The sequence below is a fragment of the Perna viridis genome, chromosome 14 (assembly GCF_037379345.1).
Source record: "Perna viridis isolate PV_CMFRI_1.1 ecotype Kerala chromosome 14, ASM3737934v1, whole genome shotgun sequence".
NCBI classification, from domain to species: domain Eukaryota; kingdom Metazoa; phylum Mollusca; class Bivalvia; order Mytilida; family Mytilidae; genus Perna; species Perna viridis.
Genome location: NC_142458.1, coordinates 4,767,866 through 4,792,761, shown reverse-complemented (window position 1 = coordinate 4,792,761; position 24,896 = coordinate 4,767,866). Strand labels below are relative to the sequence as shown.

Genomic DNA, 24,896 nt, shown 5'->3' with positions numbered 1-24,896 from the left:
GGAATTTGCACTATCAGCATCAAAGTAATAAGACAAGAATTTTCATATCACTTTGGCACATTCAGTTAAATTTTCATTGAAATGCATTAAAAACGAACATTTCAAGATCAATTAAATCTATAATAAACCTTATTTGTTCACATTTCATTGAAAAATCCAGCAATTAATAGTCCTTTGAAGTAGGGAAATTATACTTGAGTGAAATGATATTGTAAGATTTAGGTGTTTTTACATGCATGTTTTTTGTTTGTTTGTTTGTTTATTTGTTTTGTTTTGTTTTGTGTTTTTTAGCCTGGTTCTTACAAAAGCTTACATTTAAACTTAAATTTTCGTATCTTTTTTTTCCTTTTCAGATGAATCCTGTCCTTCTGGTTGCGTTGAATATAAAGACAGCTGCTACTTATTTAGTGATTTCCGAATGCCATGGGACAACACCAAGGTTAGTTGATATATTTGATTTTAATAAATCAAGAGTGTGTTTATAAGAAAACTTTTAACTTTGGTACTGGCATAAGTGATGTGCATAATTTTATTGGTGTTCAACTTAAGTGTGATTTACCAAAAAAGTCTTTTAAAACTAAATTATGTAGAAGTTTTTAAAATTTTGATGAAAATGAATTTTTACTAGATTTACAAAATTGTGATTTTAACTTTTCAAATTTTAGTAATGTAAATGATGCTTATAAAAATTTTTATGAACAGTTTCTGAAGGTTGCCAACAAGCATGCATCTTATAAAGAGAGAAACATTTTATCACAGCAGGTTCCTTATATGAATAAAGATCTAAAAAGAGCTATACATAAGAAGAAAATGTTGCATAATAGATTTCAAAAAGTAAGATCTGATAAAAGCTGGGAATCATACGGACAGCAGAGAAATTATGTCACAAAAATTAAAGAAAAAATCTCTGAATACCTATTTTATTGAGCGCTGTGCCGGTGGTCCAAAATCATCTGACTTCTGGTCAACAGTTAAACCCTTTCTTACCAACAAAGGGGGAATATGTCAAAAAGAGACAATAATATCTGATAATAATAAATTAATTATAAATCAAGATGAAGTCAGTGAACTATTTAATGATTTCTTTGTAAACGTTGCAAAAAACATCGGCAACACGGATGTAAACATAGAGGACACCCATCCTAGTATTGCCGCCATTAACGGAAATATGCCGGAATACCAGGACAAATATTTTTCATTTTCTCAAGTGGATGAGGACTTTGTTAGGAAACGTCTTAACAAGATCAATATGAAGAAGGCTACTGGCATTGACGGCATATCTCCTAAACTTCTGAGATATGCTAAACCTATTATTTTCAGCCCAGAACTACAGTATATGGTAAAAAGTCTTTCAGGTACGAGGCAGCCAAATTATGGAACGAACTACCAAATTCGGCCAGAGAGACCACATCTTTTGACCAAAACTATATTAATAGCTGGTGCGATGATCAAAAATGTTTTTGTAGTTCATGCAAGTTTCATGGTGATCTGCCTCCTGCCTGAGAAACTTAAACCTGTTTCATTTTGCTCTGCTGTCTGTCCCTTTATTTTAAACTCCACAGTTTTAGTTGCCCATCCTTATTTTATATTTTAGTTGTCCTCTTTGTTTTATTATGTTTTGTTTCTAATTTATTATGTTTTATTTTCTGGTGTTACAGTGATCACTGATCAGCGAGGCATAGCCACCTGCTCACTGGCATTGTAAGATTAGAAAACTTTTGTCTCCACTCCTTTAGTTTGTGCATGCATGTTTTTTATTTATTTGTAGTCGGTTAAAGTTAAATTATTTTTCATTCACAATGCAATCGTTAAGTGTATGGACAAAACCGATACAAAATGTATAACAAAGTAAATTCACAAATTATCGTAGCGATGATGATTACCAGATAACAAATACATGATGAGTCTGAGTTCCTTATTCATTTACCTGGCAGACCGAGTAATATTTTCGTTCAACAAGTTTCTCTCAAATGTAACCCCGGGTCACCAGTGAAATCTTCTGTCGTTTGATTGGCTGAGTGGATATGACGTTATTTCATTTATTTTATACGTTCAAATATTCAAATTTTTAAAAGCAACGTTTTAATATTTCTTTCAAATTACATTATTAATTAGTAATAGTTTCATTTACACTAATAAATTTATATAAGCCATTAAAGATAGCCTAAATAAGCCATTATCGCTTTTGTTTTCCGTTTACGTTTGTCGGATATATTCTTCAGAACGACAGTTTTAAAACTTCGAATTAGTGATATATTCATTTATATATAACAGTTCAAATGAATTTCAGAAACATATTACTTACTTACTTACTTACTTACTTACTTACTTACTGTCCTTTACGCCACTGGCATGTAGGGCAGCAACGAAGTTCCTCCACTCTTTTCTATCATTCGCAAGTTTCTGTAATGTGCCCCAAGTCTTCTTATGTTCTTTGACTTCTGCTTCAATGGTGCGTCTCCAGGTGATCTTTGGGCGTCCTCTCCTGCGTTTTCCCTCAGGTGTCCAGAATAGGGCTGTTTTTGTGTTGTCTTTTGGGTCTTTTCGCAGGACATGTCCTAACCACTTCCATCTTCGTTTTATAATGATGGTGGCCATGTCTTCTTGTTGGCATCTATTAAGGAGGTCCTGATTACTGATCTTAAGAGGCCAAAGTATTCTTAGGATCCTCCTCAGACTCCTGGTGTGAAAGGTTGAGAGTTTGTGTTGGTCTAACTCTGTTATCCTCCAGCACTCTGACCCATAAAGCAGGATAGGCAAGACGCAACTGTTATACAATTTTAGTTTGGTGCGGATAGTGTACTGTCCTGATCTCTAGACAGGTTGCAAGCTATTAAATGCCCCTCTTGCTTTTGAGAGTCTAAGGTGGATGTCGCTCTCCACACCTCCATCAGTTGTAACTATACTACCGAGGTATGTGAATTTGTTGGTAAAAGGTAGACATTGTTCGTGCAGTTTGATAGGTGTTGGTGTGTTTACATTCAACATCATAACCTCGGTTTTCTTTTTGTTGATGATTAGCCCAGTTTGTCCTGAAAAATTCTGAAGTTTCTTGGTCTTTTCTTGTATGTGTTGGTGGTTGTGAGAAAGCAAAGCTATGTCATCGGCAAAGTCTAGATCTTCCAGGATAGAGAAGGTATTCCATCTAATGCCTTTTGGTGTATCTTTCGTTGTTTGTCGCATCACCCAATCAATGGCTATGATGAAAAGTGTTGATGACATAACACAGCCTTGACGGACTCCAGTTTTTACATTGAAATACATGTCGCTGTTGTTTCCGACTCTGCATCTGAAGTTCGTGTAGAAACTTTTGATGACGTCTATAAGTTGTTGTGGTATTCCGTATGATCTAATTATTTTCCATAAACTTTCTCTATGTATGCTATCAAAAGCTTTTTCAAAATCTATAAAGTTAATATAGAGTTGTCTCTGCCATTCAGTGCTCTGCTCAATAATATTGCGTAGCGTGAAAATTTGGTCGATGCAGCCTCTACCTGGTCTAAATCCAGCTTGTTCTTTTCTCAATATTTCATCTACAGATCTTGCAATTCTTTTGATGACAACTTTGGCTAGTATCTTACTTGGGATAGAAATCAAAGTAATATCTCGCCAGTTATTACAATCATTTAATGACCCTTTCTTTGGTAATTTTATGATGGTTCCTTTGTTCCACTCATCTGGTACTTTGGTCTTATTCCAGATATCTTGGAAGATGGGATGGAGAATTTTTGCGGATAGGTATGGATCGTTTTTAAAGAGTTCTGCATTGAGATTATCACTACCTGGTGCTTTGCCACTTTTCAGACTTTTGATTGCTGTTATGATTTCAGATATTTCTGGTGGTTCTATATCTATGTCAAGCTCTACTTCTGCATCTTTAATTTCCGGTTCTTGAGAAGGTGGTGGCCTGTTAAGTAACTCTTCAAACTGTTCTGTCCACCTTTTTTCTTGAGCGCTTTCTGAGGTTAATATGTTACCCTGTTTGTCTTTGACAGGTAAATTTGGAGATGATCTATTCTTCCCACATATAGTTCTTGTAATTTTGTATAATTTACTCTGTTCTCCTTTCTGTGCTGCTTCTTCTGCATTATTTGCTAGCTCTTCCATAAAATTCCATTTGTCTGTACGAACTAGTTTCTTAACTTCTTTTTGTATTGAGCTGTATTCTTGTTGGAGTCTTTCTTATAGCCGAGGTGATTTGGTCTTATCTCTTTTGGCTTTAATCTCTCTTCTATTATTTATTGTTTTCCAAGTTTCAGGTGTTATCCAGTCCTTATGTTTTTGCTTTTGTCGCAAACCTAAACACTCTTCGCTTGTTTTTGTATATATTTCGGTTATTTTGTTCCATTTTTCATCAATATCATCCACAACATCTTCCAAGATATTTAACGCTTCATAGCGATTCTTGAGTGTTATTGAAAAGTCATTTTTTACCTTCAAGATGTTAAGTTTTTCTGTATCATAACGAGTGGTTGTAACTTTCTTTCCAGCTGCTCTGAGCTTGAATCTGATATTTGCTGTAACAAGTTGATGGTCACTTTCTACATAAGCGCCTCTTTTGACTCTTACATCTAGCGAAGATCGTCTCCACATTCCATTTATCATGATGTGGTCAATTTCATTTCTGTTTCTTAAGTTTGGTGAATACCACGTTAACTTGTGGATATCCTTATGAGGGAATAGTGTGCCTCCAATGACATAGTTGTTGATGTTGCAGAAGTCAGTTAATCTTTCACCATTTTCATTCATACTACCACATCCATGTGTACCCATAGTTCTTTCAAAGTTCAAGTTATTATTGCCTACTTTTGCATTCAGGTCACCCATGATTATTTTGATGTCATGATGTGGGGTTTGATCTAACTCTTGTTGAAGTTGCTCATAGAATGCATCTTTGTCTTCATCGCTGGCATCATTTATTGGAGCATAGCACTGAAGTAGCGTCATATTAACTTGTTTACCCCTCAGTCTAGCCATGATCAATCTGTTGCTGACTGGTTTCCATTAACATATTATGACATAAATTAATTAAATTGAATAACATGTTTTCACACTTTTGCAACTTAATTTAAAGTAAATCCACCGTTTACCACAAAACCATAAGAACTGATAGTCTATATTTATCCACTCTTCTTATATGAAAGAGGATTGTTTGGTTTTTAAATAAAAAAAATCACATTAAAATCCCTTCAAAACTGAATTCAGAACTTTACCGGTGCATGTTTCATATGACCTAGCTAACTAGCACATGGAGAATACATAACCACAAGTACACGTCTACACCTGAAACCATAGTTACACCTTAGAACGTGAACTAAATATATTAATTATAAGCCTTACAATTTTATCATTTTGTTTTATGTACTTTATTCCTTAGAATTTGTCAGTTTTTATCAAATGTAAAGTCTGAAATAATGCTTTCGTCAATATCGTCACTGTTGTGAACATGCATTCATGCTTGAACGTGAATGCTCTAAATTTGAACGTCACTCTCCTTTAATTGGACTTATTTCTTTATGGATTTAGTATTTGAATTCAATGGATGTCAGTTTTCGTATTTTTATGCAATGTAAAAATGAGAAGTCTTATATAAGTTGATATGAGCATTTGTGTTAAGAAACCACTACCAGGCTGGATGATTTTGTTTACAATAAATGTCAAAAAGCCTCCTATTCCATCATGTGATCCGGTAAAGTTGGAAACGATTTTGAAAATCCAGAAAAGGACAATAAAAAAACTTAGCTCTTTCTTAAGTCAGTTGTTAAGAGTTATCTTTATGCACTGTATTGGAAAAAGGTCAGGATTATTCAAAGCAAAATTATCCACAATGTAGCGATCAGTATTATGAAAGGTGTCTATTAAATCAGATTTGGAATGATTCTTACGAGGTTTGGACATTAAGTGTGATTAATGAAAGTACATTGATATATTTGCTATTAAGGAAGCATATTTGTGCCCATCAGAATACCTACAATTTTAGCTTATCAGAGTACATACAACCTGCAAAATATTGGTTTTCTGGTAATTTCTAAGTTGTTTCCAGTGTGAGAGATGTGAATATTTACATGTGTTTGTTAAGTTCTAAGTTGTTTCCAGTGTGAGAGAGTTGAATATTTACATGTGTTTGTTAATTTCTAAGTTGTTTCCAGTGTGAGAGATGTGAATATTTACATCTGTTAACATCTATCGAGCAAGGCACTAAGTAAAATAAAAAAGCGTTATTTACCACCTGTCGACACTCTGCCAAGTCTTTTATTGATATTTGGGTCCTTTTTCCAGATAGTTTATAACCTTTCGGTCATCGATATTAGGGTTACTAGTAAAAATGTGACAACAGGTCTCATGTTTTGGATATTGTACAGTCCCATGATAAGAGGGTGTTATCTCCAATATAAACATCCGATGAAACTTACGTATAATTGAAAATTAAATGTCTACTATATATTTTACAGCTATTTAAGGGATTTATTAGAGTCACCTTGTTTGTCTTGTTGTCTATCTATCTGTCCATTGATCTTCCCACATTTCTAGCAAGCGCAATTCCCACTGAACTATTCAGGGGATTTCAAAGAAAATTTATAGAAAGGGTAGACATTTTTATGATATGCAATAAAGTGTATAGGCACTCTAGACAACTGTAAGTCGAAAAAAATGAACTTACGGGGTAAAAACGTTATTTCTGGTTTATATTTTGTGACATGATCATTAGAAGTATCCAACAATGAAGTGAATATGGTCAAACTTTACTATAAGTATTTGGTTGAGTGTTGGTATTAGGTTATAGATCCTGCAATTTGTGGCGTTAAGCAGATCTGAGTGATAACATTGCTTCATATGAATAGCTTATCTTTAATTGTATAGTCAAATATCATACAAAGAAAGTGATGGAAGGAGGTTTTGGAATGTGTTCGAGCAACTCGACAAGACAAGTTACAAACCAAAATATCGTATGCCGGTATTGTTTCTTGTCAATCTTGTACATTTGAAATTTGAAGTTTTACACATCTTCCACACTCAGAACTGAATTCCGTCTCTATATGCACATCAATACAGTATAAAGAAAGCACTTCATGGATTAGTTATAAGTAGTGTTCATGCCTTATGAATCTTTCCGTATCCTGAATAGCAAAGCCTATAGGCTCACAGTGTAATATGAAGTAATGTAGGAAGCAGTTATCCATTTGCGCCCGGGGGGTAAGGGGGGTAGTTTGGTGTTACACTGGTGTACATGATGTATACATGTATTGACTTTTTTATATTTTGTTATTTACCTTGGTTATATTAAGATTATCTTTCTCAACAAATTATGGGAGTAGACTTAGGGTAAGAGCCATAACTCTTGAAATCGGTGATATGTTTGTATCATATTTAATTTCATCAAAGCCTATCAAGCTTTTATATGTAGCAGAATAAACCTCGGTCTACCTCTGTAAGAAAAATATGATATCTCGTTGTACACGAACACAGCAAAAAGCTTGTTCTAATAGCATCTCCAAGCACAAGGATCATCAGGGACTTCTTACTTTTAATGTTGAAAATATGGTCTTGCATGCACTTCTACATGATGTAGTTGACGAGGCAACGATAACGCACGATTTATAATTATGTTATAGTTTCATCTCGATTGATCGATTCTGTTTTCAGTGGATGAAATTTTATTGATGATTACCTAAATTTATATATGACTTTTTAATGATTGGTTGGTTTTTAATGCGTATAACTTAATGTACACATGTAAACCTTTTGTCATTTTCTGCAAACACAAGTATGAGACTACCCAATTCTTGAAAAGAACACCATAAATTATTAAATTATGATGTGGTAAAACACATCTGTAAAATATTGTGCTTTCTGTACATTTAGTCTTCTATCTAAATAATGCACAAAACAGGCAAACAAACAGTAAAAAAAGAGAAATAATAATAATAATAAACACGTTTTAATATCCTTGATATTTGTCTCTGACAAAGTTTATCTTACAATCTTCCCCCACTTATTGTTACTATATATGTCGAAAAAAGCGTAGGTGTCTTTTTTACTTAATTTTACATATACTGATCGAATACGCAAATAACTTAGTTTATTTCCTGTTATAAACATTTCTTTTAATAAAACAGTTGAAAAAATGTTATTATTGTAAAATAATGCGAAACATAGCTTTTTATATCATCATTTATAACTTACAGCACGACGGTTAAAAATCACGTGCATTTTGTATCACCGGCTTATAGTACGTTGGCTGAGATAACCTCCCGTGCAAGCCCCCACTTATCAACAAAAAAATATGATTTGCAGGTACCCTTGTACCATCTATTTCAAATATTTTTAACGAAAAAGAATTTTAATGAAGCATTTTTGTATTTTTCGGCTACTTTTTATACCTCATTCAAAAATCCATTTTTTTGAGTACTTTGATTCTACGAACTTTTTTTTTTCTTCAAAACAAATTAAACTTACATATGTACATATTATTTTGTAGCCAAATGTCTCAGCCTTACAATGGTACCAAAATAGTTGCGATAACACTTATAATTTTGGGGTAAAATGAATAAAATATGCACCTACCCCGCCGAAAAATCGCTTAAATTGACACATTTTACAATGTTAAAACCCCTAGAGTATTTATGCTTCAGTAAAAAATGGCTTATTTGGTATTATTCTGTTTATTATTATCACAATTTATACTTCTGGGGTTCTGTTGATTAATTTTGGCGGGGTAGAGATATATTTTATTCATTTTATCCCAAAACTCTAAGAGCACTGCAACTGTTTTGGCACCATTGTAAAACTGAGACATAGGCGACATGATGATACCTACATTTGTTGAGTTTGCCTACACATGTAATCCAAGGAAGGCTTAGACGGTCAAACAATTGAGTCACAAAAATCGTGGCGTTTTGACCCACTGGGGTACAGATATAGGCTTATACTGAAGAATCAGAGATTTGGCAAAGGGGGTTTAAAGGTACCTAAAATCACCAAGAAGTTGATGAGTGGGGGGTGCACGGTGGATCCTCCTAGCCCATGGATTATTAGAGTTAATTGGAAAAATTTCTGTTTACATTTTCTCCCTAAATTACATCGCAACAAAATATTATTGCGAGGGAAGTTTTTTCTTAACATATACGCATGGTATATGAATAAAAAGGTCGTTTATTAGAACAATCAGTCTTGATTTCTTTTAAAACAAAATTTTCACAATTTCTCTAAGGATCATGAACTCTATATACAAATATCGCAACAGTTCTGCGTTTTATTTTGTAAAATAGATTACTGGATAGGTGAAAATGACAGAGAATTCGAAGGCAAATGGATGTGGAGTACCAGTGGAAAAGAAATTACAATTTTTGACTGGATGCCAACAGAACCAGATAATAAATTTGTTGGAGGCTCAAATTGTCTCATTGTAAATGGAGTCTATAAATGGGGTGATTCACGATGCATCGTTGATCGCTTCTTTATCTGCGAACAATGGTAAGATTAGGCGATGGTCATATGTAAATGTTTTCCTTACGCCATTTTCATTTAATAAAGAGTAATCAATGGAACCAAGATTTTAGCGGAAATCAAAATAATGTAATACAGGGACGAAAGAAGGAAAGAAAACTATGACATATTGAACAAATCGGTTCTCATGTTGCGGATGGATACACCGTAACGATCCCCAAATTCATGATGACGATCATAAAACTTCTGTAGTGATGACTTCAATCTTGTAGCAACAGAGCCTTGTTCCAGAGGCCTAACCGTAAGAAGTCTAGTGCGGTATAAAAAGTCTGCGTATTTACAGCAAGCTCTGGCATAATGTTTGAGTTGTGATATGAAAACTTCATATGCAGGTGTTGAAGGGATGTTGCAACAGATGAAAGGAAAGTTGGTAATACGGAATTAAATGTCATCGTGTTCGTCGTATACTTTGGTCAATAGTGTAACACACGTAAAACCAAACGATGTAAATGGAAAGGTGAGCTCTTCATTGGTATGAACTTTCCACGTACACCATATAGAATTCCCCATTTTCGATTGTCTCCTTCCCATTTCCCATTGATAATTCCTCATTCTCATAGAAAAATCCACATCGTCCTCAAAGAACCCCCAATGCATATTTCTTATCAATTCTTATTTTCATTTACATTATTAGATTACATTTAAATTATTCAACCTTTTTAGCTGTTTTTAGTTTTTGATCAAACTTAATACATTTTTCATATCTACAAATATTCAAAAGCTTTCCCTTCTCTCCGTGTAAACTTTCATTCCCCAATACACCATCCTTATCCCCATTTCCATCTCCTTCCCTAATATTCCGTAAAATGGGAAGATTTCCCCATACACGTACTGAAGTATTTAAAAAAAAAACCAAAAACTCCAAAGTTCGTACCATAAATTTTCCTGAAATTACGGTAAGTGTAGATAGTCCGAGAACAAAGTTTGAACATTTCAGTTGCTGAATGAAGACTGAAGGAGTGAGTCCATGACTTTCGGATAAATAAAATAACTCAATGTAAGGTGTCATAAGTCAAAGCAATTGATCAATTTAGTAAAGTGTAACCTTTCTAAACTGAACTCTGAAAAAAAGCAATAAATTGTTTGATTCAAATATTTTTTTTTCAAATCCTGTCATATAATGTTAAGTACCATTCTGTGTAAGAGTCAGGACAACAAAACATATAACAATGTATACATTAAGGGTATATTCGTGAAAGTAAACATTTTAATGTTGGGTTACGTATGTTTATTTAAATGAAATGGACTAAATTAAGTTTCTCAGGTTTAAAATTCCCCCTCCCCCCCATATTTATCATCGAACATATTTTACATTGACGATAACATCAACCGCATTATATGTACGAGCACACAACTATAATTCACCCTCTGTAACAGCAACCTCCGCCTCATCGAAAAAAGGCTTATTTCCTCTTAAAACAGTTTTTTTTATTATATAAAAAAAATAACTGATATACATGGATTGACTATCATACTAGGTACATGGACACCATAAACAAATTACGTTAAATACGTTTATCTCAATTAATATTAAAAATTTAAAAGACGAGCATAAGCACGTGGCAAAAAGACATATTCGAAGGCCAGTCGATTATTTTTGCTGCTAATATCGAATAAATCTGAAGTCTCCACGTAAGAAAATAAATCATAAAAATTGTTTGAGACATTCCCCGAAACATAAACGCAAAGGCGATCTATCTTTTGGTTGTTACAGCTCTTTCCCTTGATAGTGCTACCTCTGTTTTTTCCTCGTTTATATTCTATATATTTACAAAACGTCAACATTTTCAATATCATCATCACATCGGATTCTGGGTGGAATACCGTCTTCTGTTGTGGTGTCAATGAAGTTGTCAAACACAGTTAGTGATTTGTTGTTAGAACTGGCCTTAATAAAAGTAACCATCCTACTATAGCCCTCAATACACCCATGTATCACAATTTGCCACCTAGAAAGACAGTGTGAAATTCACTATCTTAGTAAAAACTATATTAGTAAAAAGATAGAATTTTCTTTAAGTCTCCTAACAGGAGACGCTATTAACTTCTAATTTTGCCTATTGTATATGTTGCCCCTAAAAAGTAACACAGATAATTTAAGGAATACAAGTGTCACGTGTACGGAAGTGTTAAAATTATTAAAGTTAGACCACACTAATATTTCGGGCACAATATTCTGGACAAAGAGAAGCACTGAACATACCAGCCCTTTTTTGTTCAATTGGAAGACTATCAAAATCAGGTGTAAATTCAAAATACCAGGTACTTTGTAGTTTATTTACAAAATTTAAAGTTGAATTTTATGCCCTATCTACAACATAAGATGGGCATTTAGTTTTCAGTCTCTGCACCGCCCTTCTGTGTACAAGGTTGAGTTGCTGAAGGACACTTGATATCATTTAGAATTTTTCAATGTAGACGGATCATGATATGAATTGCCACATTTCGTTGCCTTTTCGTTTAAATTACTCAGACTCATGCCTATGATTTAAAACAAGAGAACTGCAATATAAGTATGAAATATAATAATTACAGCATTACAAAGCGAAATAGAGGTGTACCATGTGAAACACCTTTTTATATGACAGATTACATATGAAATAGCCTCTAGAGACTCCTCGTACACGTTCGCCTGTAAGAGGGGCCTGTACTATTATTCAATTATGACTCGTGGTATAACTATACGCGAGACTATATGTACATCCCTAATCGAACCTGTGGACCGAACCAACCCTTGAGCCATTCTACAATACTACTGTAATGGTCACAATGTTAAGAAATGGTCCCTTTTTGTCTCGGAAATAGTCTCATTGGTTAAGAAATTGTTTGTCGACAACTGCAATTATCATCTATTTTGTACAAAATTTATCTCTTATACAGAGGTATGTGGTATACTGTATACTTAGCAATATTAACGATGAAATGACATTGAAATGGGTAATTCAAAGCTATATTTTCAAAATATACGCATTCAGGATTGATCCTTCCTAAATCTATTTGTAACATATCCTGAACAAAATTCGAGACCATTCTTGAACACTGTCTTGGTTTTTAAGATCAAACGCGTGTGGAAGCTATTCTTTGTAGGACACACACATTCAAGACTTGCTTTTACGGTGGTTGCAATTCAATAAAGAGCTAAAATATTAAAAGGAAAATAATATACAACTTTCGATTTTTTTGCCATATGTGTTTAACGGCGAAATGAAGGCGAATAAAGTCTTGATCCCCATCTCAGTTGAATTATCACCAAATTAGTCAATTTGAAAAGGTTATCATACATAATCAAGGAGCGATCTTATCATATGTCAAAGATCCCTAGATAGAAAATTACGTTGCTGTCCATGGGTACAAAATATAGACACAATTACAGCACAGAACTGTTTAATAAAAGGCTTACTATGAAAGAAAACATTTTCGTGGTGGTACTATCCGCCATCTTGGTGTAAACATTCCAGGTAGGGTACACGACAGTGAATACAGCATGTCCCCATTTGTAGAAATTTGCTTAAGCTATAATTTAATCATCAAAATTTATTTTCTCTCATGCGTTCTGTTGTGTTTAATTTCGTCTCTTATATTTACAATCACAGCAACGAAATTCATTTGCTTAATCATATGTCAATATAGTTCCAGCAGATCTTCTCACGTCCCTACAAAAGTTGTTTAACCTGTAAAAGATCAATTTTAACGTAGCTTTAAAATGGAGGGTTTGGAGATCGACTATCAATCATGAATTTCTCTCTTACACACGGAAAATGTCTAGACATTAACTCTTTTCTAAAATTGATATGAATACAACATCTTTGGTCCACCTCATGAAACATTATCTTTCCAGTATCACATTATTAGCGTGACCGACCTTGTATTCATGGATTACTTCCTTCATAAAGGTTGCAAGATAATTTCACATTAATGTCCATTCCTACCGAAATGTAATACATTATACACGGATTTATTCATTTATTCTTTTGATGTACTTTTATTAGGTACATGCTAATTGTTAACTTGTCATTTGACCTTGACCTTAATTACACGATTCAGTAACTTTGCAAAAGGGCTTGGACCAAATTTTCCGGTGGCATTTTATTCTTTGAAACGTACCAACATGTAAATGCTATAATTATGCATAATCGACGATATATTTGATTGATTGAGAAACATATGGAAAATAGGTGTTATAACATTTTTTAAAAATACGTACATTTCTATTATAAAATATGACTAATCGATTAGAAATGTCATTTTAATAATATTTTTTTACAAAATAATTTAAAGCATATTCCCTGGTCAGACTCCAACCAAAAACCTTTCCATGTTAACAAATGCAAAGTACGACTGTCAAACTAGCTGAGGCACGAACACTGCATGATAATTAGTCTCGTTTACTGTTTCAGTTTTTTTCCATTCTAACGAAAAGTTACCTTTTCTCAAAAAATCACATTATCTACCATCTTATCATCCTTTTTTAAATTGACTTTGACGGACTTAGATGCAATTTAACCTATCAAAATGAGTTTTCGGAGTAACAATAAAAAATAAATGACAGGTGTTTGATTTCAAAAACTTGGGAAAAATATTGATGAAAAACTGGGATCGTGTAAACGGTCCTTAACAATCTTTTATTACACAAAAGTTGTCTCTGATAAAATGAGTCTGATTTGTTGAAGATATTTCAGTATATCATATTTTGAGATTTTTTTTAATACTTCTATTAATAGATATAACTTCATATAGATCTCAAAATGTGACATCATACTATTTTGGAGGATAGTTAACCGTAATTTTCATGCAAAATCGCAGGTTAATTAGGAAAACAAAGGTTTCCAATAATCCAGAGATCTTCGTCAAAGGCCTAATGAACTATTCCAAGCTGCATGCAGCGGCAGACGTTCGTTTCCTCTCTTACTAACGACTGCAGACAGGCCTTTTGAAATTCTCAAGTGTTATTCAAATCATACGTCGTTTGATAATCGGATTACGTCGCGTAAAATCATTCATTTTGATAATAAATACTTAGAAAGTAAATATCTTTGAATATATTTGAAAAGGGTACATCTGGGTTTGGCATGGATTTCCTAAACAAAACTCAAATTGTGAATATCATCAAATCTTTGAGTTTTCCTCACATGTTCAATTTCAAGTGATTTAATTGGTCACAATGGGTTTTGGGAAAAATCTCAATTTGTCTGTGGATGTACCAACACTTTTGGGACAATGCGTACTTACATGCCAAAAACGTTATCTAGTGAGACTTTTTTTCCTTTTGTGTGGATCACAATCTTAACCAATAGATATTTATTTCATATTTTGTGTTCGTAGTCGATATCTAACGGAATATGTCGGAGTCGGAAATATTTTCCTCCAAATCACGTTTAACAACGTGTGTAAAAAGCAGTAGAATATGTATAAGAGTAATCAAGCTATTAAGGGAACCAAGATTCTAGCGGAAATCAAAAGAATATATTACAGGGACAATGATCAGACATGTAAAACAGACAAACAGAACAAATAACATAAAGTAACTAAAATAACTAAAATAACACACACGAAGTAACAAAAGTAAATGAGCAACTCAGACTCCACTAAAAACTGAGAGCATAGAACAGGTGCACCGGTAGGGTAAGCGTCCTCTGCTTTTCTAGAAACACCCGCCGAGTTGCTCATAAAAAGTCAAATCCGGGGTAGACGAAAGGGGAAAGGAAAAATATGACACATTGAACAAATTAGTTTTCATGATGCATATGGATACACCATAACAACCCTCGACTTCATGATGACGACCATAATAATTCTGTAGTGATGACTTCAATCTTGTAGCAACATAACCCTTTCAATTGTCTGGACAATTATATGAAATGAGTATGCTATGAATAATCATATGATTTAAATAATATTTTCTTGCGATTATCATATGATAAGTATTTGTTTTATAATGATTTTTACCAATAACCATCGAATAAGGAAGTGCTCTTTTCTAAGGACGCGTACCCTACCGGTGCACCTGGTCCATGCTGCCAGTTTTTAGTGCTCTTTTCATATTCATTGATCAAAGTTAATGCATTGATACAATTAGATAGAACTGTATATAATCTATAAAGAGGTTACCATTTCTTATTGAATTGTTAAATACAATGACGTACTCTACTATTATAGATACTATGCTTTAGCTCTGAAAACAATACAAAGTAAGAATATATAAGATGTCTATCGTATCGTTATATTGAAGGTTATAATGCAGTTTACCTCCAATTTGTCTTTTGTTTTGTTTTTGTTTTGATTGACTCTCTTTGCAACATGAAACCTCTTTTTAATATACTTATACTCCCAGTTTTTAGTCCGAGTTGCTCATTTACTTTTGTTACTTTGTATGTATGATTTTAGTTACTTTATGTTCTTTGTTGTGTATGTCTGTTTTCCATGTCTGGTCTTTGTCCCTGGATCACATTCTTTTGATTACCGCTATAACCTTGGTTCCCTTGATTACTATTTTAAACCATCGCGAATTGATCTTTCTTTAAAAAAACGGGTGCATTTTTGTAGTTCAGTAGCAACCTTTGCCTATGTGCTAAAAGTCCGCGGTAGACTAAAGAGGAAGCAAAACTATAACACGTTGAACAAATCGGTTTTCATGGTGCATATGGATAAACTGTGACGAACCACGAGTTCATAGTGAATGACCATTAAGCCTCTGTTGTGATTACTTCAATCTTGTAGCAACAAAACCCTGTTCAAGAATCCTAATTGTAAGAATTCTAACGCGATACAAAAATTCTGCGTTGTTACGACAAGCTCTGGCATAACGTATGAGTTGTGATATGAAAACTCCATACGCAGGTGCTGAAGGAATGTTGCCACAGATGAAAGGAAAGTTGAGAATTCCGAATGAAAAGTCATCATGACGTTTATAATATATTTGTTAGCGCATTTCCGTATTTTTTTCAATTTGGTACATTAAACTACAATGTATTACCAATGCAGCCATACAAAAATAGTTCATCTTCTACGGAGAATGACATTTATTCATGTAACTGACAGAATATGTAAATCTGTTACATCTTTTGAGAACAATAACACTGATTTTCGAACACATTAAAGAGTTAATTAAGACTGCATACTGATAATTAACATATTTAAACAAAGTGCTTTTAACATTTTACATTAACTTTGAATTTCCTTTCTTGACTATTAATCAAATTGATTTTAGAATAAATTGAACTATGATATTTTGTAAGTCACTTCACATTACTTAAATTGCATATGTACACCTGCCTAAACCAAAAAATGAAAATAGAATCAAAAAGGGTCTCGGTTGAAAGACTCTCTCATATACAATGAAGGATGGTAATTGAAAAAAAACGAAACAATAAACTATTGAAGTTGTTTAATTATTTAGTGGTGTTTAATTAAGCTGCAGTGTTTACATTCTTTGTCATTCATTTCCAACAACACCACATGTTTCAGCTGTGTTAGTATTCAAAAAGTCGACAGGATCTGTATATAATAAAAGTGATTTGATTAATAAAAATATGGTTCATTTATCAAAACATGCAGTTTTTATCTGTTCTGATATTTTAATATACTTTTACCAAGTAGCATGGCCAATGTTTATTCTACACCCTTTTTATTGAACTTTTTAGAAAGAAAAATATTTTGGAAAAGAAACATCTTAATTACCATTCTGTGAAGGAATCAGGCAATGGATGGTACAGCATTATTCAAAATTTTGTCTTTTGAATTCAAATATTTTCAATACATCTAGAAAGCAACCGAAAACTCATTTTAATTTATCCTGAAGCATCTGTGACTGAGATAGTTTTTACTGTTCAAACAGGGAAAAGGTGCGAACAATTTTCCCACATTTTTCTGTAGTGCATTTGAACTAACTTTGACCAGTCAATATCTTAATAAGGCAAACTTTACAAACACGCTGATGAATACTTCTGGAAGTTATGAGGTATAAATACATTAATAATGCAATAATGGTTTTATTCTTGATGTGCAAAACCTTTTTATACACATTTTGATTGATTCTTAGACCGAGAAGTACTTAAAAGGGAACGAAGCATTATATTTTCACTATAACATGAAATCGCACGCGTTGTCGACCTAGGTATACCCTAATTCATACAGGAAGTTGATATCGGACAACATAAAAAAAATTCTAACATCGTATGACCCACTTTATAAAGCCACACACCAAATTAGAATTAAGCTAGTAATGTTTTTGTTGTATGTGTCCGTTTTCCCTGTCTAGTCTTCGTCCTTCGTCCTGGATTTCATTCTTTTAATTTCCGCTAGAATCTTGGTTCCATTCATATTCTTGAATTTATTTCATTTATTTTGAGTAGAGATTCGTGTGACTTCACTGTTTTCTATTAATACATTACATATAAAATGGCAAACTCGTACGCAAACGGAAGTTGATATCGGACAGTATCCCCAATTGTTTATGTCGAATGCCATGTCAATTGTTTTTATCAAAAGCCACGTATTAATTCTTAAATTAGGACAGGTGAAATGACAGACTGTCTTACGGAAAAACAAAGTGATACCAATGGACCTCCCACTCATTGAGTCAGGGTATAAACAGTGATATATGTGCTGGGTATTGGAAAAACCAAAGCATGAGCATTTCAAATATATCAATAATTCAAAATACTTTGCCAGAATGTGAAAACAGGAAATAAAGTAAACCATGTAACCAACAAAATAAAAACGTTTATATAGAACAACTGAAAACAAGGAAAACAAAGCTTAACACACACACACACAAAGAAACAAAAAAAAACAAAAAATCAAAAAAACATTAAAACATTTCTAGTGACATCAGGTGCTCAGGAAGAGTAAGCATGTCCTGCTATGACGGCGGCACCCGTCATATTGCAAGTAATTAGCTTACCTTCTGATCCATTGGCTGAAATCATAATTAATTATTGTAACAACATTATAGTTAACAAGTAAGTTTCAATTTCAGAAGGAAAAAAGTGTCAATTGATCGTTATAAATGCCGTTTTATCGAAATACAATATCAGAAGTATCATATTTGATTTGTTTTCCAATTAAACTGAATTTTAAATTATGATGAGAAATTATGCTTCATCTTTATCTTTATCTGTGTTCATTATTTTTCAAATGAGTTTAATGTTCATATATAAAAATGTTCTGATTAATTTCCATAAAACCATTAAATATACATCATATATTGACATGCTCTCACCTCGACCGACTTGAAGAAATATAGGATAGGTACACAACACATCTTCATCATAAGTGTTAATACCTGCAAAACATAAAGAGTCAAGGTCGAGACCGAATATGCATCGAAGTGACAATGATAGCCACAAGCAATATTTTGATAGTTTTTGATTGATAAGAATGTTCAAATACCCAGACTTGCCTTTTGGTCGGCCCCTGGTTACACGAAATTCTAAACCGAAAAGTCAATACAATATTAATAATTGTAAACTATAAGTAAAAGCTTATGTTCCTAGTTTGGTTTTGGCTCATATTATCAAGTGAGATCTATAAAATACACATATACACAAACACACACACACTTTTATGCCATAGATATGATGCAATTTAGATAAGTGTACAATTCGGTGTGCTATTCCAATACTGGAACATCAAGATCGTGATCACTGTCATATGGTTTTGCTTACAAACGATGAAGTGGAGATATTTTGGTTTGACACCTCACTTAAAGAGTGCAAAAAAAGTATAGTGCCATATTTTCTCACATTTATTTTATTAAACATACTTTGAAATTCGTATCAAAATCATAACTTGTTCTTGTTACATGTACAAAAAGTGGTGTGTTTGGGTGTGTACTGGTATGTTAGTGAGGATTTCTATAAGTATACACATCTTCAATTGAGGGCTCTACTGACAGCTGAGGACGGCCTCAGTTTGATTTTTTAACAATTTTCAATGAAATGCTGCATTTTTTAAAGAAAATTATAAAAACTAAAAAAAAAATAAATAAAATAAAGGGGTCTCAGTTGAGGTTCATTTTCAGTTTGTGTGGCGGAGTGTGTACACGTTGACCATTTTTTACCATATCCCGCGAGTCGAACTTTTACACAATAGCATTACTGAGCATGTGTGACTTTGTGAAATATGGCTTCTAGTTCCATATCCTAATTCCTGGGACTGGAGAGATCCATTCATACATGCATGAAGGACCGAAAATAGCTATTTAATCCTTATGATTTTTTCCCCACATACATGATTTTTTTTTAAATGTGTTGAACCGGTAAATGTATTTATAGAATCTAGTTTTCCTTGTTCGGCAATTCACAATTGTAGCCTGTTCTTATTACCAACTTGCTATTGATTAAGGATGTTGTACATCCATACGTATTAGCTGATTGTATTCAAAATCTTCGAATTCATTTCGAGATGTTGGTTAAGTATATTATAGTTAGTACTAAATGTTTGTTTCTGTGTGTATGTGTGTAAAGCTACTTAAGAGGTGGCATTATTTATCATTAGTTTTCATGCAGTTAAATATATCCGTTCTTAGTTGTGTCAAGAATAATGGACGCTTGATTTTAACTTTAACTTCTTTAGCTTATGTGTTGTATTCGTTATCTTTATCATTAAATTACCAAAGTACTTGTAACCAAATTTTGTCGTCATTGTGAAAACATCTGGACTTGACATTCGGAAGTTAAAGCATGTGTAATAAGTCGTGCCATTAAACTTCCAACTGCAATTTGAATAGTTCAAGATAAGTCATGAAAATTGTTATTTATTCGTTTTACCTAATTTTACCTTAAATAGATTTCTTGTTATAAAATCATTATGCTAAATGATATAAAACAATCATTTCAAATTATGACATTTTATTTTTGCCGTTTATGCGGTAAGGTCTGTAACCTAAAAATCATACAATCGTGAATATTTTCAAAGAACGTAGACAATTTTCATATGATCGCAAATCAAGACGTAACAAATGTCCACAGAAAGAGAAAGCGAAAAAGACGTCCTGATTCCATTGCATGCATTATAGATAATCAATAATGACACAAACGTTTTCATTAAATAGGCAAAATTTTATTTTATTACATTACTTACTTGACGACGATTCTATTGCCCGAAATCTTTTCACATTTGACATGAAAAGGTGTAGGAACAACCTTATAATAAGCAGGGAAAGTACGTCTTTTGGGTTTTGTTAAAACAGCTTTTGATTGGTCATCTCCGTCAAACATGATGTACGTTGATGGACTTGAGTAATAACCATACAAGGAATAGTTTTTTCCAACCATATCACACGGGAAAAGGCAATCACCGCTAACTATTAAATAGACGGACCAAATGTTTTTATTGATTTGCGCTTACATATTTAGAATGGTCTGTACCAAAAAATCAGCTATAACAATACAGAGCTAAAGTTAAGTATTGTTCTCTCTAAAAAAAAACAGGCAGGGGTGATTCTTCATATCAAGTTTATCTGTGAAAATGTTCAAATACATTGCCAACGTCCTTAAAACAAATATTCGATATTATATGTTCATTTCCTTCAAACTGCTACATATCGTAGAATATTTTTTTGACTGGTTATAGTGTAATTCCGGTTACAAACTTTTATAAAAGAATAATCAAGGGAACCAAGGTTATAGCGAAAATCAAAAGAATGTAATCCAGGGACGAAACCAGACATGGAAAACAGACATACACAACAAAGAACACATAGTAACTAAAATCATATATACAGTGTAATAAAAGCAAATGAGCAACTCGGACTCTACTAAAAACTAGGAGCATAGACCAGGCGCACCGGTAGGGTAAGCGTCCTCTGCTTTTCTAAAAACACCCGCAGAGTTGCTTATAAAATGTCAAGTACGGGGTAGACGAACGAGGAAACGAAAACCATGACACATTGAACAAATCAGTTTTCATGGTGCAGATGGATACACCATAACGATCCACGAGTTCATGATGACAGCAATAAACTTTTGTAGTGATGACTTCAATCTTGTAGCAACATAACGCTGCTCTAGAAGCCTATTTGTTAGAATTTTAGCGCGATACAAAAAGTCTGCGTTGTCTCGACAACCTCTGGCATAACGTATGAATAAAAATTGTATTTTACACATTTTACAGTTCTAAAATCAGTTCTACACGTACAGCTTTTATAAAAGAATATTCAAGGGAACCAAGTTTACAGCGGTAATCAAAAGTATGTAATCCAGGGAAAAGACCAGACATGGAAAACAGACATACACAACAAAGAATATTAGATTATTAAATTTTTTTTCAACGAGAGGGAGTTTCTCATGCTTATCTCGTCGAGCGGTTTTGCCGCGAGACGAGATGAGCATGAGCAACTTCCGCGAGTTCAAAACATTTGATCACTGTTTTGCTGAATTGTAAGGTATATGTTTTCTTTTATTTTCCGTTTTCTTGACATAAATATGTAAGTTTTATAAGCCCTACAAAATTTTCTATTCGGGCCTATTTTTGAGCGACGTATTACGTGACGTCACGTATGTTGTGCAGGTGTGATATACATTTTTTGAAAAAAAATCGGTTAACTATGACGGTCGCGTTTAAAATTTGTGGAAAAAATTTGGAATTTAGTCATTCTAATCGGGTAAGTTACTGTATTTAATCACTTTCCATTAAGACTAGAAAATATTGCCACAATTTGGCCATTAGTTCATACGCAGTAAACAAACAGACGGTTATTCCTACGCTGTTGCTTGTATGTCACGCGAGGACATAGAAACTAGCGACAATTTTCATTCTCACTCAACTGGCGTGAGATTGAAAATTATCGTATAGCAAGATCAAAAGTATTTTAAACAAATTAGCGATAACATGAATTAACTAAAATCATACATACAAAGTAACAAAAGCAAATTAGCAATAAAAGTTAGAAATGTAGGAATCTTGTCAACATAATGAATTAAGTCAAACAGGTGTAATACATTCTTGATAGAGTAATTTACATTAAAGACAAACCGTTTACGATTTTCATAACCCTCCCGTAATTATTAAGTATGTTTGCCTTGAGTGAGTTGTCGCACAACATACAGCAAGTAGTTTTCGCGGAGTGTTATTTTTGGCTTATTTAATCAATCTGCCAAAAACGAAAAAAATGAATTATACGAAAGATTTACTATGTGCTGAAGTATCGAGTACATGAATTAAAATCCACCTATATTAGAATCGGCAAAATATCTCGTATGCATTTTGCCTAAACATCCCCACAATTACCCGCCATACGGTATACAAATGAAGATATAGTGTAAGTCATTGATTCCTATTCTGCATAAATAAAACATAAAGAGATATGGAAGCAAACATTTACTCACCTTTATCTAGGATATAGATTCCCAAGACGAGAACGAGGATTCCAAAGGATTTCATTTCTAATCTTTGTGAAAGTAACAAAATAAAGGAATTAAACGCTCATAAAAATAACGGTTCTATAGACTTAAATATCGCACAGTGATTTTATTCTGTCTTAAATGTGTTAAAGTTTAATTTAACTTTTATTTATTAAGACAAAACCGACACATGTTAATCACTTCGGCAAGCCAAGCGTTTACTTGTAATTGCACCATCTACGTGTACGACATTTTTAAATTGAATCAAATTCTTTTGTCCACCACGAAAATATGTTAAATTAGTACACCATGAAAATTGATACGTTTACAGTATCTTGAAATGATACCAATATCAGTCGTTTAGTTTTCAGTGCTTTAGATTTTCAAGTTAATCGTTTTATTAATTATATCATCCCGTTGTTGTTGATTTGTTTTTGAATTAATGTCATTTTTTGCATCTGTGACCTCTGACCTTTGACATCTTTTATGATGTCATTGTGCAATTTGATTTCTTCTACAGGAAAGATAGATTACCACTTACACTGAATATCGTTTTTTTTTTCTATGATGATAATATTTCAATAGTGATGAAAAAGTGTGCTAAATGCAAACTAGTACTCCAGGTTTGAAATAAAGATAAATTCCCGTTAAGTTCTGGAAGATTATGCATAACTCATGTTTTAATACAAGTTGATTAAAGCTGTGTCATCAAGATAAGGTGTTTAGGGAAAATTGGAAGTTATAGTACAGTATTTTAAAACATGTATTGATTTTTTTTTCCGCTTTAAAATTTTTCTAAACACTACGTTCAGGTAATGTTATATATTGACAGTGGTTCATATTTGCACGGTTACATTTTTTTTACCGTTTACACGGTTACAATAAAAAATAACAATAGTTGTTATGCAGAATTTAATAATGTAAAGTTTTAACCCGAAATATCATACAAAAGTATATTATCACAAGCATATACTTTGGTATAATTTGCTATTATGATTTATCAACCCTCAAAAATGTTATATCCACCTCGCCTACGGCCTACAGTGGTGAATAAAGTATTTTATCGGGTTGATAAATTATGATATGGACTTATAGCTAAGTCATTAATTGTATAATGATTTGAGCGATATATGGATTCCACTAAAACATATTTTACTGTTAAACAAGAATTTTGATATGAATGTAATTCTTTATAAATATTAAGATGTTTTGTTAGGTCACTGTCGTTGAATGTTAGTCACTAATGTAAACAAAGTACACACTTTTTAACCAAACTCGTTCTAAATGTACAAGTATGCAATACGAAGACAAACGCTAGTGTATTCGGTGTAAATAATCATAATAAATATCATCTGAAATTGAAGGTGTCGATATTATTGAAAGAAGGTTAGTGTGGTATATATCCTGGTTCCCGAGACTACGTTCCAGGTATTAGCTACTAGCAAAACACTCTCACGAGTATATTTGTATATGTGTAACATACTGAATATTGCGATCGGGAACCATTCTATGTGGTATAGTACTGGATTAAAGTTATTTTTTAAATCTATTATCAAGATGATCAGTAGTGTAAACTTGTACACAAAATTAGGTCTCATTGACTCAATGCGTATTATGTAGGTATATATTTATACAATAAAGAAATGATATCAGTAGGTTTGAAAAAAAATATGAACAAAATATAATATATCATTCACTTGCCTCCTAAATTCAGATCCTCAACATCGAATGGTTTGACGTAGAATTACAGAATATAACCGAACATACTGGATATATCAAATACAATAACAATTTGTCTTTTTCTGAAAATCGTTAAAATTATCAACTTTGGAATATCTTTGTAGTTGCAGAACATAACTGACAAAGTTTATCTGATGGAGTTTTATATATTTTCTTGCATCATTTAAATAGTTGTCACAATAAGACAATAATATTGCTTTGAAGTTGTGAAACATCAGGTTACCTATATGTTTTATCAGATGATTTATTTTCAAATTTAATATCATTCATCAAAATGAATAAATTCATGCGAAACATGTGAACCAT

General features: G+C 32.9%; 1 protein-coding gene across 1 annotated transcript; it reads right to left on the bottom strand.

The window, feature by feature from the left end:
* Positions 1-16,876: 16,876 nt before the first annotated feature.
* LOC148597855 (uncharacterized) lies at positions 16,877-24,688 on the bottom strand. Its single transcript, XM_088561984.1, has 7 exons — positions 24,552-24,688; positions 22,836-22,897; positions 20,590-20,812; positions 20,121-20,221; positions 18,728-18,790; positions 18,410-18,424; positions 16,877-17,001 (listed from the first exon to the last, which is right to left on the bottom strand). The coding sequence occupies exons 2-7, from the start codon at positions 22,888-22,890 to the stop codon at positions 16,940-16,942; spliced, it is 519 nt and encodes a 172-aa protein (XP_088418110.1). The 5' UTR covers positions 22,891-22,897; positions 24,552-24,688; the 3' UTR covers positions 16,877-16,939.
* Between the last annotated feature and the right edge of the window lie 208 nt (positions 24,689-24,896).